At 36.3% G+C, this 18,322-nt stretch overlaps 1 protein-coding gene across 4 annotated transcripts; it reads left to right on the forward strand.

The window, feature by feature from the left end:
• Positions 1-119: 119 nt before the first annotated feature.
• Positions 120-12,172, forward strand: CkIIalpha (casein kinase II subunit alpha). Of its 4 annotated transcripts, none has more exons than XM_074101532.1 (7): positions 120-309; positions 8,955-9,238; positions 9,528-9,715; positions 9,803-9,995; positions 10,426-10,655; positions 10,826-10,974; positions 11,144-12,172. In XM_074101532.1, exons 1-7 carry the CDS (start codon positions 252-254, stop codon positions 11,236-11,238), a joined length of 1,197 nt encoding a protein of 398 aa, XP_073957633.1. In that variant the 5' UTR covers positions 120-251; the 3' UTR covers positions 11,239-12,172. The 4 variants fall into 4 exon arrangements, with proteins under 4 accessions (XP_073957633.1, XP_073957636.1, XP_073957635.1 ...); XM_074101535.1 differs by lacking the exon at positions 120-309 and adding an exon at positions 8,382-8,444; XM_074101534.1 differs by lacking the exon at positions 120-309 and adding an exon at positions 8,407-8,610.
• The last annotated feature ends 6,150 nt before the right edge of the window (positions 12,173-18,322 follow it).

The raw sequence follows: 18,322 nt of genomic DNA on the forward strand, positions 1-18,322 counted from the left end.
TATACGAATAAATAAGTTTTATTTTTGGACATGATGCAAACTTTTACGACTGCCGCGCGATAAACTTGTCGTTATTCGCAATATATACCGCGCGTGTGATTTAGGTCGCTCACTGTGCTTGCGGACCAGGAAAATAAAATATATGTTAATTGTATTCCATCTGATTTGTTTAAGACTCGTTTGTTGCGTTGTATGTAGGTACTAATATTATACTATAATTTAATGAATTTTGTGTCGGCTCGTAAGTGAATATGGCGTATTTACCGTATTTATTCACGATAACTAACATTTGGCTGTTAATTTTGTTGGGTGAGTATACTTACACGCAGTTATTATTTAAAAATTAATGTATGAATATTAATCATTCATTAAAGGACTTAAGTAAAGTTCAATGTAATTTATGGAGAAGGATTTAAGGAAACTTTTGTTATTATGAGTCAACTTTAACTTGAGAAAAATCGAAACCTAAAATATTTTTGACTGAATATATTCAAGCATGTTGAGCATGATCTCAGGGGCGTTTGGTAGGTACATATAACTTATTTTATGAAGGGCGTAGCCTGAGGTATTTAGTACTATTATATATTCTGTGGTACTGTTAGTATTCGTATGTACTTTGAACGTCTGCATACATACCTGTTAAGTTGCTCAGTAAATGGGTAGATGGAATTTAGAGATCAGAAAGGTGAGTAAAAATAGGGCCCTCTTAACTTAAATGCTGATTATTGTACTTTGTCTTGTTTCATGAGATCTTACTCATATTAATTTCAGTAAAGTTTAATATTTTTTGGGAGCCTTTAGAGCGTCTAGCGAAAGCCATGGCCGGTAGGAATGTCTGGGAGTGCTGAATATTGTTTTACAATCATATTCTACAATTTATATTTAAAACCATTTGATAGAATTTAAGCCCTTACCACCTGCTAGCTATTTGTGGATTGGTCGTCTACTCAACTTCGCAGGCATGCAGGCGTAGGTCCTTGTCTATACCTATGCAGCGCCTCGAGAGTTGAAGTAAATGATTTGATTACACACACAGCTACAAAAAGAACCATTATGATTTATTTTTGGGACACATCTGGAGACCCTGTTTTTCCAGCTCGGAATCATGGACTGAGTCTACCTTCCAAATTTTGTTGAAATCGGAGAGATAAACTCGGGGTACAACGGTAGATAGAAATGCCCATATACAAAGTATAGAAGTGGTCTTAAAATTAATCCGGAATATTTCAGTTGGTAATTGGGTCAGTTTGTTTGAACATCACCATAAAAAATTGTTTTTTTTTTAATTGTGGTTGTCGTATTTTCATCAAACAAATTTTGAACAAAAATTCTTATAGGTAAGATCATTACAGGGTTGTTCAGTCGAACTAATCCAACCGTCTGCTGAATTGTCTGGTTGGATCCATTTTAATACACTAATATTATACAACTTTGGGGTTTGGCTAGTGTATCCCCGTCATTCCCCGTAGTGGACCCCGAATTTGTCGACTTGCTATATATTCAATGTACTCTGTGTTGTCGACCCGGAATGAACGATATTGGAACGATAGCAATCTATGTACATCATCGAAGCGATACGATCCACCAATCAACGTTTTCGTATGCTGGACATTTGTTAGAGCGAGACCGGGCTACCTGCTTTTCACTCTAAAGTGAGTACGGGTACGGTTTGACACAGGGCTTGTTAACGTTACCAAATTCCATTGAGTATTTATCTAGAATGGAGCAGCCTTGAAGCGCATTTCCCCTCTGTCAAAGGTGTGAACCCGCCGGGTATAATCGTTTAATATAACTGTTTCGATCGCCTCTCGTGACATTTCGGAACAGTACTTGTTTGTCAGTGAACTTCTGGCCTACTCCGAAACTCGAAGTTCGTATCGTACCGTCCCTCTCGCTGTCGTATTAAATAGTATAAGTGTCAGAGAGACCGCACGACACGAACTTCGAGTTTCAGGTTTCGTAGTAGCCCTGCTGAGACAGAGAACAGAGCTCCGACAAAAATGACTGGATGCAGTGTTTTTGGGCTTAACAAAAGGTCGGACACGTCGAGTCTACAAAAATAAAACGTAACTTTTCATCGGAAAGTATTTCCTACGTAATTATTGATGTATTAACAGTAAAAATACGATAAGTTTATAATAATATTATTGATGTTCAGGTGGCCAACTTTTTATAAACGCGGCCAATTTGGCCATTTTAAGATTTTTATGTACCTAGTATAGATTAATTGAATTTTTGATTGCTATTATGAATCAAATTATTTGATTGACATCGTCAATGTAGACTTTAAGGCCAGACGCCGACTGCAATTTTTTTCGCTTCGTTCAAGTGCTGTTGAGTTATGAAATTTGTTGAACGAACGATTTTATTTATATGTGGGAGTATAGCCGTATAGTATAGTGCTATATGACGCAAGTAACACTTTAACAGCCACAAGTGTTGCTTCGCCAGTGTCTCGGTATAGAGCAGTGACACTGGAGCGAGCTTGAGACAGACGCATACCAAGAAATTATCTTACGTCTAGTATTATTGCTCGCTCCAGTGTTTCACTGCTCTATAATTATCGAGATTCTGCTGAAGCAATACTAGTAGCTACTATGGTGTTACTTACGTTAAGTAGCATCATATTATGGTCAATGGCTCTATATGGGTCTATGGCTACCTACTCTGACATATGTTTTGTGTGATTACAGTACCTACCTATTTAAGTTATTACATATTTGTTATCTGTTCCTAGAATCAAATAAGTGTATACGTTTGAGGTGAAAGTGGCATTAATTGTTATTTTTATTTTACTAGATTTCATATCTAGCTCAGTTTTGTTTTTTATTCGTTATTTTGTACGAACATAAATTATAATATTATAATTTAATTTAAAAACAATGTTAACTAACCTTGTACAATTATGAGTTTACATACATAAAAAAGAACTAACCTAAGATAGCTTAACTAACTGTAACAATGAAAATTATAAAAAGAATACCCGTTATTTGATAAATTGACTTTTACATATTATTTTTATTACGATTTCATTAAAATTATTTTATTTTATTGCTATCACAATTATCTCATCGATCAGTAATATTGGCCATTTTTACCAACTTGATTAATGGCCACACCGATTGTCACCGATACAGTTCTAGAGAGGGGACACACATATTTCCACTATCGAAAAACTATTGAGTGAATGAATCAGTGAATGATTTGTAAAATAAATAAATATCACGGGACAATTCACACCAATTGACCTAGTCCCAACGTAAGCTTAGCAATACTTGTGTTATGGGTACTAAGCAACGGATAAATATAATTATATAGATATATACATACTTAAATACATATTAAACACCGAAGACCCGAGAACAAACATTCGTATTTTTCATTCAAATATCTGCCCCGACACGGGAATCGAACCCGGTACCTCAAACTTCGTAGTCAGGTTCTCTAACCACTACGCCATTTGGTCATCAAATTTATATGACAATAGTTCAGTATAGTCGGTTCAATGCTTTCTTTTTTCTTTGGCGACCTAAATAAAACCTGAGGAGGAACGACCTTCTTTCTTAATTCGCGTAGTCGATGACACCGATATACTTAGAAAGTTTATTATTAACTATAATTACTACTTATTTTTACCAGACTACAATGACATATTGACTTGTCTATAACGTTTACCTGTTAGCTCTGATGTTAATTTGAAAAGGTTTTGTAGCGAAATAGTTTCATTCCCCAAGCGTTTTTTTCCAGTAGTTTATTATAAACATTATTTACAATTTTGAACATGAAACTACCGTGAGACTCACTCATATTAAACATGTCGAGCTAAACTCGGTTTAAGACGTGAGTTATCCGTTACAATGTCATTTAATATTATTTACAATGATCTGTTGTTGACTACGAATCGTTTTGGGCATTTTTTGTTATTGTTCAAAGAAACCGCCACAGTGACACTGACAATCATTAAAATTATTGGCAGTGTAAGAAATTAGTTCCAATAAAATTCCGCAACTTGGCGAATAGTCATATATTTCTGGTCAGGCTTTATAATAAAACTGAGTTGTTTTGGTATTTACTTGTTATAGGTTTCTAAAATACCTCTATCAGAAAATATACGGATGAGGAAATCCTGTATCTTTCTGGAGTCAATCGCTGTTTTTGCCATTATAATTCCGATTCATTCCGCCTGAAAGACGGTATTATAAGCTTCCAGCTCTCGCCACCTTATGGACGGTATTTTTTTTATTGTTTTGAAGTAAAAGTTTATTAAACCCCTTATAAATGTTGTTTTATTACTTTTATCTAAGATTCACTTGATCATATAACGAGATAACTAGAAAATGTGATTATTAATTCGGTACCTGGTGTATTACTTTGGATACCTATGCTATACGAATAATGAACACAACTATCAAAATATTGCTATTTATAAAGCTTTTGATAAAGCCTATAATCAGTTTTCATTAGAAAAACTTTTAAAACCTCAATATAGCAATCTTATTTTCTATTAAAATTTATAGGATTTAATGAATGACTGAATGTATGAACGATTGAATGCATTCTTATCGATATGGCCCCAGCTCTAACTATTTTTAATTTGTTGTCTATGTGTGACGTACAAATATCATGTTCAGCAGGGCTACTACGAAACTCGAAATTCGAAGTTCGTATCGTACCGTACCGTCCCTCTCGCTCTCGTATTAAATAGTGTAACTGTCGGAGGGACTGCCTGCACGACACGAACTTCGAGTTTCGTAGTAGCCCTGCGGACAATAAGTTTTTTTACCGTGTGCATGCAAGTTACTGCTGTGTTTATGAATTCACTGTGTACAAACATTGTGCTTTTTTCATTAGTTGTAAAATTGCTTATGTGAGATTGCATCGCCTCCCCCCCCCCCCCCCGTTTTGCCAGAAAAAAAGATTAGCAACCGGTGAGCGATACCCTCTCCGTTCTAGATAAATACTCAAAAGCCAAATTCACATTATAAATAACGTTACGTAACGGCAAAATCGTAAAAATACCTCAGTACCGGTACTAAATTATAAAGTTACATAATAACTCAAGCATATACCTATCGTAGTATAAACAAAAGTTCCGATTTAGCGGAATGATGACCAGGGACGTCGGTATTATGTAAAAGTGAGAAGTAATCATTTTACGATACTTTTGAATTACCGTTAACTTCATAAAAATCTTATAACGTTACCATTTTTACACTGGTAAAAAATAGTATAAGTAACGGTACATCGTTTAAAGTTGATTACGATTTAACATTAAGTCTGTTTGACAGCGGAAACGTTACCAACGTTTTAACGGTATTTGAAGCCCTCTGCCCTAAATTAGAAAATCGAAGTTCTTCTCTTGCCGACCTGCTGTGCTACTACGAAACTCGAAACTCGAAGTTCGTATCGTACCGTCCCTCTCGCTCTCGTATTAAATACTATAAGTGTCAGGAGATCCGCACGACACGAACTTCGAGTTTCGATTTTCGTAATAGCCCAGCTGACTACGCTTATGTATTCATTCGATACGAGAGTGAGAGGGGCGGTACGAAAAGAATTTTAATTTTCAAATTTCGTAGTAGCCCTGCAGGGCTACACGAAACTTGAAACTCGAAGAAGAACTCTTGAAGTTCGTGCCGTCCATCTCGCTCTTGTATGAAATAGCATAAGTGTCAGAGGGACCGCACGACACGAACTTCGAGTTTCGTAGTAGCCCTGCTGATGGTTAGACTTTGACAGAACAAAACCATAATGCGCCCTTTTTTTACTTACTCAATCAACAAGAATCATTCGTTACACATTCGTTATTTCATTTCCACAAAGCATTTGTTAATATTAAAACGATATAAAAATAATATTGGTTAAAAAATATGAATCATAATGGTTGGCAATGGCAAGCCAATCTAGAACGCGTTCGTTTATCGTTTTAGCGCTTGCGTTCCGTCTGGTCTGTGATTTTTGACTAAACTTCAACCAAGACGAGGCGAGAGTAGTCGTGCGAAATATCGAAGCGAATTCAGTTCAATCGATATTCGTAGGATTGTGTAATCGATATTGGGCTTCTTTTGACCAAACGCAAACGGAACAATATGGAAAGAAAAAATACAGACATTTATTGAAACCATTGTAAAGCAAAATAATTTATATATATACAATTTTAAACTGACTGACTGACTGTTGATATATCAACGCACAGCCCAAACCACTGGACCTAGAGACTTGAAATTTTGTACATAGATACCTACCTTATACAATTTAGGCATCCATTATGGAAGGATTTTTGGAAATTCCCACGGGAACGGGAAAAATCGGGAGTATATTCAGTTCAACAGGATGGATTTTTCATTTTAGTGGTCCTAGAAAACTGAAATTTGGCATTTAGGTTCTTTGGGGTGTGTAAGAGAGCACTACAAAATAATTTTCCGAAATTCTGATGAGAACGGGAGAAAACGGGATTTTTCGTTTTACTGATCGTAGAAAGTTGACATTTGGCATATAGGTTCCTTGAGGAGTGTAGGGAACCATTAAAAGATAATTTTCCGAAACTCCCACGGGAAAGGGAAAAACGGGACTTTTCGTTTTACTGAACGCAGAAAGCTTAAAATCGGCATGTAGATTGCTTGGGGAGTGTAGAAGAGCATTGAGAGAGGACTTTCCAAAATTCCCACGGAAACGGGAAAAACGGGATTTTTTGCTTAAGTGGTCGTAGAAAGCTGATATTTGGCAAGTGGGTTCCTTATACAATAAATAAATGTTTCTCTCTCTCTCTCTCTCTCTCTTATGGGGAGTGTAGGGGAGCTTTAAGACAGCATTTCCTGAAAATTATTAAGAAAAGGGGATTTTTCTTTTTCTTATTTATTTAAAAAAATCTTTTTTAAATCGAAAGAGTATACTCCCGAGTCATGAAATCAAATTCCGAATCTTTTAAATATTATATGTACGTATAGACCGTTAGTTGTATTCTTTGAGGTTATTCAGGTGAGCTGATGCTGGAAGGTATAACTCTTTAACGCTTAGGACACATTAAGTACCTACGCCAAACTAATCAACTCAATACGTAACAAAATAATCCATACCTATAAAATGGTATACTGTGCTACGAAATACCGTGACTGTGTGACTGAGTGACAGACAACGCGTAGCTTAAACTACAGATTTTACAGACCTGAATTTGGCATACATGTAAGTGATATTATGATAAATCATAAAGGATCATAGAAGTGCACTAAGTAAGGTTTTTTTGTCTTTTTAAACTGTCTGTTTTTTTGTTTATTAGGGGTAATCTCAGGGGTTAATCTCTGAATCAACTGAGCTGATTTAAAAAGAAAACTATTTTCAGTAATAGTTTTTTAAAAATCGATACCCTAAATATTAGAAGCCGGTTTCAGTTCAATCGCGGACAGTGTGGTTTTCTATAGAATTTACGGGAATCCTATCTCGCGTAGGTAGGTACGAAGTCGCTGGCAAAAGAAACAAGTAGGATTTCTAAAATTACACCCCTGACCTGAAGATGTGAAACAGGGCTTCAAAGTTGATTTTTCAATTCGAAAATTTGCAAATATAATCCTCCGAAAAATCAATTAAAACACGAAAATAAAGATCGTAGAAAGTAAATCTGTGTTACCCCAAATTTAACTCGAGTGTAGCCGCGGGCAAAAGCTAGTAAATTAATAATGACGTTACATCTCGAAAATACAAACTGAGACATGGATGCACAGAAAAACCATTGCAGAAAAAGAGACCAGCGCTAGGAATCGAACCCTGGTATTCAGCATTCCGTGCTGCGTGCCATACCCATACACTACCACTGAAACGAAAATACAAACTCAGACATGGATGCACAGAATAAACTAGAAACCGTAAAAGTAACAAATTTGGATATGAAATTAAATTACAAAAAGACTACAAATAACCAATCATAATGATGTTACACTAAGGTATAATATAACTTTCAGATGTAAAGATAATTCAATCATAAAATTTAAATACGCCATACCATACTGACTTTAACCAGCTTAGCTGAGAAAATTGAGAATTCTAACATTTGACTGACAGTTCAATTTTCAAGCACTAGCTCAACTATAGAATAAAAATCGTTACTTGAGTAATTACTTTTACTCAAGTAATGGCCTTTACTTCTCTATAAATACGGGTCTACGAGTGTTCCTCAGAAAAAATGTGGCTCATGACATGGTTACAATAGGTCATTTGATTGAATGATTTTAGTGAAATGTATGCCTAAAGTTACCTTTTTTTCAAATTTAAATAAATATCATATATTCATAGGCATTAATTAATCTTTTTGTCAAATTTTAATTTTCAACGACAATCGATGTTAAGTGTTCGTTTCATTCGATAAAAAAGGACATCGAATTGAGTCGAATTTAGCGAGTCGAGCGAGTCAGTCACAAAATGGTGCTGAGTGGCGGGAGGTTATAGCATAGGTAGATGGGCGTCCATCTTGAATTTTACTGGATTTGAGCCGGTTTAATTGTGATAAAAGTGTATTTTGTAGCTTTGACTTCTCGTTAATTGTTAGTTATAAAAAGATTTCATGTCTTTTGTTACTTGTTGTCGTTTGAGATAGGTCTGGCTACAGTAATGTTTTAGGTATGAACATTTACTTTTCTGAACCATCCGATCATTTGACGAGTAATGGCGTGCGTTTTTTCTCTTCAACGATACTTTCAAATATTTAATAAGTTCTAATAAATAGTTTAACGTTGTGAAATGGACATGAATTGTTGGTTGTGTAAAACGAATTGCAACGACGAATCGCAGATAGTGGTTTTAGCTCGTAATCGTATCGAGCTGGATGTCGTTTTTAGGTTATACATCACAATACTCCGTGGCTCATAATCTCAGTGACAAATCGAATCAGCAATTTAATTTAAATGTTGAAGTGATATTGTGTGACTATGCAAAAGTGATATGGTAAATATTTCTATTCGCAGTATCATTACTCAAGACATATGCAATTTCCGGAAAGACAATCGTCGACAAAACCCTAGGTTGGCAGAGGCATAGTACGATGGCAGTACCTAGTAGAGCGCGGGTGTACGCCGATGTCAACTCACAGAAACCGAGAGAATACTGGGACTATGAGAGCTACGTCGTGGATTGGGGCAACCAGGACGATTACCAGCTGGTCCGCAAACTCGGGCGCGGCAAATACAGTGAAGTATTCGAGGCAATAAATATCACAAATAATGAAAAATGTGTAGTAAAAATATTGAAGGCAAGTCTATAACAATTATTGGTTGGCTTTTATGCATGTTTGCATACAGGTGTTACAGGCTATAATTAAGACATATAGTTTTCTTACTTTTAAGACAACATTGTGTGCCCTTACAGGGCGTCATGGTCTAACTTTTATATTCTGTAACACCTTAATTGCTATGTACATGACTTAACAATGGAAATAAATAAATAAATATAATTGGCTTGTAATTAGTATCCAAAAATTATGCTTGTACACTGTTCATATTCATCCATATTCTATTTGTAAAATGAACCATTTCTTTTAGCCTGTGAAAAAGAAGAAGATAAAAAGGGAAATTAAAATTTTAGAAAATTTAAGAGGAGGCACAAATATAATAACTTTACAAGCAGTGGTAAAAGATCCTGTGTCCCGTACTCCAGCACTCATTTTTGAACATGTGAACAACACTGATTTTAAACAACTGTATCAAACATTGTCAGATTATGATATAAGGTATGTGCAAACTCAGTTTATGAAATGTGTTATAGCATCAATTCTCTTTATTGATTATGGGCTTTCAATTTTATCTCAAATTTACAGATATTATTTGTATGAACTTCTGAAGGCACTAGATTACTGCCACAGTATGGGTATCATGCACAGAGATGTAAAGCCTCACAATGTGATGATTGATCATGATAACAGAAAGTTGCGTCTCATTGATTGGGGGCTAGCAGAGTTCTACCACCCAGGACAAGAGTACAATGTCCGAGTGGCGTCTAGATATTTCAAGGTAAGAAGTTGGTCCATTATAATACTCAATCATTCAGTGTAGTATGGCACTTCAGCTCAAAAGTAAATGTTCCTGGGTTTGACAATTATAATACTAAGTTTAATTGTATTGAAAATAATAAGTGATTATTTTTATTATTTTTTGATGGACTGCAATTTTAACAATTGATCATTTAATATTAAATTATTTTTCTGTTTAGATCAGTAATGAATTAAGGTCATTACTTTGTCACATACTTCATTATTATTGAAATAATACACTAGCAGCTCTTAGAGCTGATGCATGTATATCACTGCTTGTCTAGTCTATTTTTAAAACTGTTGACTGAAGGTGCACTTATCATAAGTTAGGGGAGAGCATTCCACAAGTTAACAAACATGATAGGGTAACAAATGTTTTGTATGATTGTCACCATTGTCACTATTTTCAGGGTCCTGAGTTGTTGGTGGATTATCAAATGTATGACTACTCATTGGACATGTGGTCGCTTGGATGCATGCTGGCATCCATGATCTTCCGCAAGGAACCATTCTTTCATGGTCATGATAATTATGACCAGCTTGTACGGATTGCAAAAGTGCTGGGAACAGAGGAGCTATTTGAATATTTGGACAAATATCATATACAACTGGATCCTCGGTTTAATGATATACTTGGCAGGTATGTAATGAATATTAAATTGTATTTATCTTTATAATAATATGTTATCAGACATAATTTATTTGTCTTGTTTAACATTTTTGTGTCGTTGTAATGTGTTGTAATGTTACATGCTGTCCGATTAAAGGCTTATAATAATAATAATAACATTTTTGTGTTCTCATTTATAGGCATTCCCGTAAACGGTGGGAACGGTTTGTGCACTCTGAAAACCAGCATCTGGTGTCGCCTGAAGCTCTAGACTTCCTTGACCGTCTTCTGCGCTATGATCACTATGAGCGCTACACTGCTCGTGAAGCTATGGATCACCCCTTCTTCTGTAAGTTAACTGTCTTGTCTGCCATATTATGTAGTTGTTTAAAATTTATTATTTTATTCAGCCGTTCCATTGTTTAGAGAAGCAAATTGATAAATGAAAAATTTGAATGTTTAGCAAAATAAAAGGAAATAACACAATAGTCTTAGCATATTTATGTTATGCATTACAGATCCCATTGTGAAGGAGCAGGGTCGAATGATCAAGGTCGAATCGAATTCTCCAACTCCTAATGCATTGCAAGGACCAATAAATGCTGCAGAATAAACTGTTACAAGTAATTAGTAACATTTTATATGCTATGTATTGAATATATACTTGTACAAGATTCCAGAAGAGACACTGAACAGCAAACAAAGGCCGCTGACCGAGTAAAATACATACACTAGGGATGACGCACCAGTGAAAAGTACCATCTTTGAGCAACCAACAACTCAAATAATTCCAATGCTTGATAAATGGAAATAGTTTGGAAAGACAATATAATTTAGTGCTTAATATTAGTAAATCTGGTTTATTGATTATTTTAAAGTGTTTTATCTCTGTGGTAAAAACTACTAAAACAAATCCATGAAAGTGAACATGTACTATAGCTGCTAAAGCTGCATATTTATTTTACTGTTACTTTGTGGTATCAAGTGGTGGGTTTAAAATTTTTGAAGTTATAAAGCAAACTTATTTTAAATCAAATTCAGAATAATGTTCAGTATAAAATGTACTTCAGAGTTTGATTGCACTTGAAATTTTGCATTTATTAACCTATGGTATTGATACTGTAATTACTTGTATGATATACATAATAATAACACCTACTGCATACCATTTTGCAAGTACTGGTTTAACTGGTTAGCAGCTTTTCGTTGATTACTATTTAAAATTTTGTATTTATGTAATAGAAGTAAAATGTAGATATGTGTAATATAAATACAAAATTTTAAAATGATTAATTGTTTTCTTTTTTTATTACATTTTCGTAACGATGACCAGTAAACTTTTAAATAATAGACAATGTCAGATTAAAGCCTTGTTTCTATTAGTACCTATGTTCTTAGTAAGTTACGTTAGCTGTCCTTATATACATATAGAATAAAGTCTATCTTCAATTTAAAGGTGAGCCTCATTATTATTTATTTTTTATTGTGATAACTTCAAGTTGTTGCATCAAAATTTTCTTAATAAACAATACTAACTTTTGCCTGAACATTTTTTCGACTACTTTACCGTTTCGCAACTTGCTATGTATAATATTAATTAATATTGGAGTCGGCCAACCTTACCTGCGCGTGTTGACTCTGCTGAATGACGAACAAGGCTCTGGCGACCAGAGTAGCTTCGAAGGATGACTCCTGCAGTCGAGCCAGCCTGCACTGACCCAACACAATGCAGCGTGGCAATGTGATATGCCTGAAGGGTGCTTGCTATGGTCATATGGCATATGGCTTGCGGCTAGTCACTGCATCCTTGTCGTCGCCAGTCGTATTGGGGAACCGGTACACTAGACACCGACGATAAGGGCTTGCAGCTACGCAATTGCTTGTCTTCTTTAATAAAAACAACAAAACACCTATCGCGCGAAGCGTGTTGCTGTTGCATTCTCGCGCGCCCGTCCGCCATACAAAAATTTCAATTCTCGTCTCGCCCCTCCTCGTCTCGCTTCGCCAGTGGAAAAGCACCTTTATGATCTATGTCGAAAGCTATACTGTTTATTTTTAGAACAACAAATATTTCAATTCAAGTCTCGCACATCCTCGTCATGCTTACTATTTCCACCGAAAATGCGCTAGGAGAGGATTGAAAATTTGCCATACAAATTTAAATTCTCGTCTGGCCTCGCCGGTGGAAAATCACCTTAAAGAGTCTTTGAAACGGCTCCAACGATTTTGATGAAATTTGATATGTAGGGGTTTTCGAGGATGACAAATCGCTACCTATAAAGTTAAAAAAAATATCGAGTTTTATCCCGAGCAAAGCTCGGTCGCCCAGGTACTAATTGATAATATGATCAAATCAATACGTTCAAATCAAATCTAGATAAGAAATTCGTCTAAAATGGCTCAACCTCTTGAAGTAAACCAACTTCATCAAAATCAAAAATGAGAACATAAATATTGTCTAGTATAGTACATTTTTCTTCGCGCTCACAACGTATATAAAAAAAAAAACATTGCGTCTTAGCGTCGTCTTCATTGCATCAAATTAATCCTTGCTAATATTATAAATGTGAAAGTGATTCTGTATGTCTGTAACCTCTTTGTGCTTGGAACTGCTAAACCGATTTAGGTGAAATTTGGTTCGGAGATATTTTGAGACTTTGGAAAGAAGATAGGATAGCTTTTATACCGGAAAGTTGCATAGTTCTCGAGGGATAGCAATAAACAAACCCTTCGCAGGTATCTATAAAACTAAGAGAACCGTATGTTGCCTGTTGAAGGCGCGTGACAATCATATACCTAAGGCAGGAATGGAGTGAGTCACAAGGTCATTTCCTCATTTATCATTATCGTCACCTTTTGAATTATATACAGTGGTGGACATATAATTAGAAACACTTAGTACAATTTATAAATTCTTAATTCAAGCAATACGTTAAGAGCAATTTCTGAGTGATATCAAAGAATATTTAATACCTGTTGGTACTTAAACAGCTCTAGCTTAAAAATTACATAACATTATTTAACACTCAATGAAAAATAAAAAAGAAAACTCGGTATCATAACAATTATCAATTTCCTTAACACTGGCGGCTTGGACAACTAATTAGAAACAGAGCAATTTAAAGAATGGCTTACGTTCGAAATTTGAATATTTAGAAAAAACAACACTACTTACGCAGCATTACGCGTTTTGCCGCCTTTTTCAAACTGTTTATCATAAATTGTTGCGTGATTTAATAGTTGAAAATGGGTAAGAACAAAAGTTGTGATGCTTCGACAAGAAAAATTATAGTAACTTTGAATATGGATCGAAAATGTACGTATAGAAAGATTGCAGGCCATCTGGGTTGTTCACTAAAGATTGTGTTTAATGCAATTACACATTACAAACAACACAGAACATCAGAAAATGTTCCTAGAAACGTTAGGCCCAGGAAGACTACACCACATGAAGACAAGCTCATCATTCGTTTAGCTAAGAAGGATCCATTTAAAGGCTCTAATTTGATCCGAAAAGAAGTTTTTTCTGAGCACGACTCTCGAAACGTATCCGCTAGACTTGTACGCACAGGCGGTTGGTGGAGTGGAAGCCAAGTTGTACGGAAGGATTGCTAGGAAAGTACCACTTCTCACAAGACAGCATAGGCAAAATCGTTTAGCGTTTGCCAGAAAATACGGGAGCTGGACAGCATGTCAATGGGAAAAAGATTTATTTTCGGACGAAACAGATAAATTTGATAAATTCTGTCGGCAAACGGTACGTACGTCGCCCAGTTAATGAAGCACTGAATAACATATTCACTAAAAAGACAGTTAAGTAAGCATGGTGGTGGAAATATTAAAGTGTGGGGATGTTTTTCGGGATACGGGGTTGGTCCTGTGAGAATGATTGAAGGGATGTTGGACCAGTTCCAGTATAAAACCATGTTAGAAGAGACAATGATTCCACATTCCGACAGTAATTTACCAGTCACATGGATATTTCAACACGACAATGATCCAAAGCACAGCAAGAAGCCTGAAAGCATTCCTTAGCGAACAGTTGGTGACAGTGTTGGAATGGCCTGCCAACAGCTCGGATTTAAATACCATAGAAAATCTGATCATGAAGAAAACATTGTCTAATAAACAACTCATCAGCATCCACGAACTTTATGACGCCGTTGTTGAAGCTTGGCATAGACAAAGTATAGTACTAAGTATACTTTGTCCATGAGCCTGGTCAACTATTCCAGTGGCAACGTCTGAAAAGTTGATGGAGTCAATGCCAAGTCGTTGTAAAGCTGTAATAGATAACAACGGCTACCAAACTAAATACTAAAATTCTATGGATAAGGTGATGGACCTACCCTCTTACCTCTTACTCTTTGCTCATGTTAATTAATAAAGATATGTCATGTTTCTAATTAGTTGTCCACTATATAACACACTGTTTTTTTACTTTAATTTATAATTTGATAGAATTATTGCAAAACCGTTGTTTGATTTTCGCAAAACCGCCGAAATAATACACAAAAGCGATGATTCATTATAGACAAACGAAAACGAACCCTATTATGCTAAGTAAAAAAAAGACATCAAGTTATCGAAAATACAAACTGAGACATGGATGCACAGAAAAACCAGAAAAAGAGACTAGCGCTGGGAATCGAACCCAGGTCCTCAGCAATCCGTGCTGCGTGCTATAACCCCTACACCACCGCTGGACAGGAATCTAGACACGAATTTTTCCTATGCATACATATCTCAGGTTGCTTATTTCTACTACGCTACTTATGCAGCAGCACTAGCGACATCTATGTTCCGCTCTCATCGAGAGACGTCACACTCTTTCGGAACCAACCGCTCACCCAGACAAGAGATGTCGCTACTAAGCAATCAAATTATGTAATAATTAATAATAATTAATTAATAATGCGGGGTAGTCAATGGGAATATTCAAACTGAGACATGGATGCACAGAAAAATCAGAAAAAAAGACCAGCTCTGGGAATCGAACCCAGGTCCTTAGCAATCCGTGCTGCGTGCTATAACCGCTTGTAGCGACATCTCTTGTTTGGGTGAGCGGTTAGTTCCGAAAGAGTTTGACGTCTGTCGACGAAACATAGATGTCGCTAGTGCTGCTGCTTATGTAGCATAGTAGAAATAAGCAACCTGAGATATGTATGCATAGGAAAAATTCGTGTATAGATTCCTGTCCAGCAGTGGTGTAGGGGTTATAGCACGCAGCATGGATTGCTGCACCTGGGTTCGATTGCCAGTGCTGGACTCTTTTTCTGGTTTTTCTGTGCATCCATGTCTCAGTTTGTATCTTCAATATGGTTTCACGGGATACCCGTAAAAGTAACAAATTTGGAGTTGAAATAAAAAATACAAAAAGACTCCAAAAAACTAATCATGACATCAAGTTAGTTTAATTTGGAATTTTGAAATAATACGTTATGTTTCTAATTATATGTCCACCACGTATGTCCGGTATGGTATCTATATTTAACAGATGCCCTGTTACGTTATGTACCTACGGCTAAGCCAAACTATGTGATTATGCATAACTGAACGTCTGAACCACTATAAGTTTCTCACAGTGCCGGTGTTTTGTGTGATAGCTGAGGGATGCTACGAAATTCGAAAATCGAAGTTCGTATCGTACCGTCCGCGCGTCCCGCCGACGTTTATATTATTTTATACGAGAGTAAGAGGGACGGTACGATACGAACTTCTAATTTCAGAGTAACTATTTACTCTGTGATGTGTCATCTGTCTATTTTTAACCCCCGACGCAAAAAGAGGGGTGTTATAAGTTTGACCGCTATGTGTGTCTGTCTGTCTGTGGCACCGTAGCTCTTAAACGGGTGGACCGATTTGAATGTGTTTTTTTTTAATTGAAAGCAGGTTTTCTAGCGATGGTTCTTAGACATGTTTTATCAAAATCGGTTCAGCCGTTTTTGAGATATTGAACTTTGAAGTGACAAAGTCGGGGGTTTTCCAACTTTTTGTCGGTTAGGTTATAAACTGAATAAATTAATTAGTTTAATTACCTACCCCCCCCCGCCGTTAGCCGTGGTGGCCTAGTGGTTTGCCCTATCGCCTCTCAAGCAGAGGGTCGTGGGTTCAAACCCCGGCTCGCACCGCTGAGTTTTTCGAAATTCATGTGCGGAATTTCATTTGAAATTTACTACGAGCTTTGCGGTGAGCCAGCAGGAGTGGGACAATTCACAATAGTCGTCTACCGCACCTACATACTATGGGTTTCAATCCCTCCTGCTGGGTCGTGCTGAGTCACCGACTTCGAGCTAGTACGTACCTACTTACCTAGAAAAATATTTTCAAGGGTTTTGTAGTCGGTTCCATTTTTTGTTATTTTTTTGGAGTCGGTTTTACTTTTTTGTTAATTTTTTTTGTCTCTTATTGACACTATGACATTTTCTATAAGAAGGTTTCATAGATAGTGAGTCGCGAGTTAATTAGTTTGATAGGTAATTGTAATTTGGTAAGCCTAGTTAAAGGAATGTTCAAATATGCCATGAAAATACACAATTTCGGGTCGACAATTACAGGTAAAGTACAGTCGAGGTCAAAGATATCTTCACACTTTATTAGGTACCTACATTGTCACTGAATGCAATCTGTCAATTTTATACAAAAGTTTCACCATGAAGTGACACCGACAAGGTAATTAAGTGTAAAGAGCAGATATATCGTGTTTGGATTCGTTTTGATCAGTATTTGATTCTACATACAATGGAATGGTGGCAACAGGATGAGCTGATGCTGCAGCCAGGATATCCAGCACACTAGTACACTCTATAAAAAATAATAGCACGTATGTCGTGTTTGGATTCGTTTTGATCAGTAATTGATTCTACACACAATGCAGTGGTGGCAACACGACGAGCTGACGCTGCAGCCAGGATATCCAGCACACCAGTATACCCTTTAAAAAATAATAGCAGATATGTCGTGTTTGATTCCTTTTCATCAGTATTTGATTCTACATACAATGCAATGGTGGCAACACGATGAGCTGACGCTGCAACCAGGATATCCAACACACTAGTAAATCGAAAACACAATCTGAGACAAATGGATGCACAGAAAAACCAGAAAAAGAGACCAGCGCTGGGAATCGAACCCAGGTCCTCAGCAATCCGTGCTGCGTGCTATAACCCCTACACCACACCTACAAGTACTTTAAAAATAAAAAATGTAAAAAACCCCCACACAAAAAAACGCCTGAAAAAAAAAACGCCGCCAAAAAGACAACTAAAAAATAAAAAATAATTATGCACTACCTAACTGTTGCCCGCGACTTCATCTGCGATGAGTTCGTTTATCCCTATCCCGCGGGGACTATGCTGATTTCCTACTTTAATACTTTAAAAAAAAAACATGTACTTTAGTTTCCTGTTAACCTTAGCGGTCCCCCGACACCGACGACGCTTAGATAAAAAAATATTACTAGTTACTTATACTAAATTAACTTAAGCTCATTTTGCGGGAAATCAGCATAGTCCCCGCGGGATAGGGATAAACGAATTCTTCGCAGATGAAGTCGCGGGCAACAGCTAGGTAGTGCATAATATTCTTTACTTTTGAGTTGTCTTTTTGGGCGGCGTTTTTTTTTAAAGTAGTGACGAAATTAAACTTGGTTATTACCAACTAGTCGGTAAAAACCCAAGTTCTCACTATACTTTATG

Source organism: Choristoneura fumiferana, chromosome 18 (assembly GCF_025370935.1).
Source record: "Choristoneura fumiferana chromosome 18, NRCan_CFum_1, whole genome shotgun sequence".
Lineage (NCBI taxonomy): Eukaryota > Metazoa > Arthropoda > Insecta > Lepidoptera > Tortricidae > Choristoneura > Choristoneura fumiferana.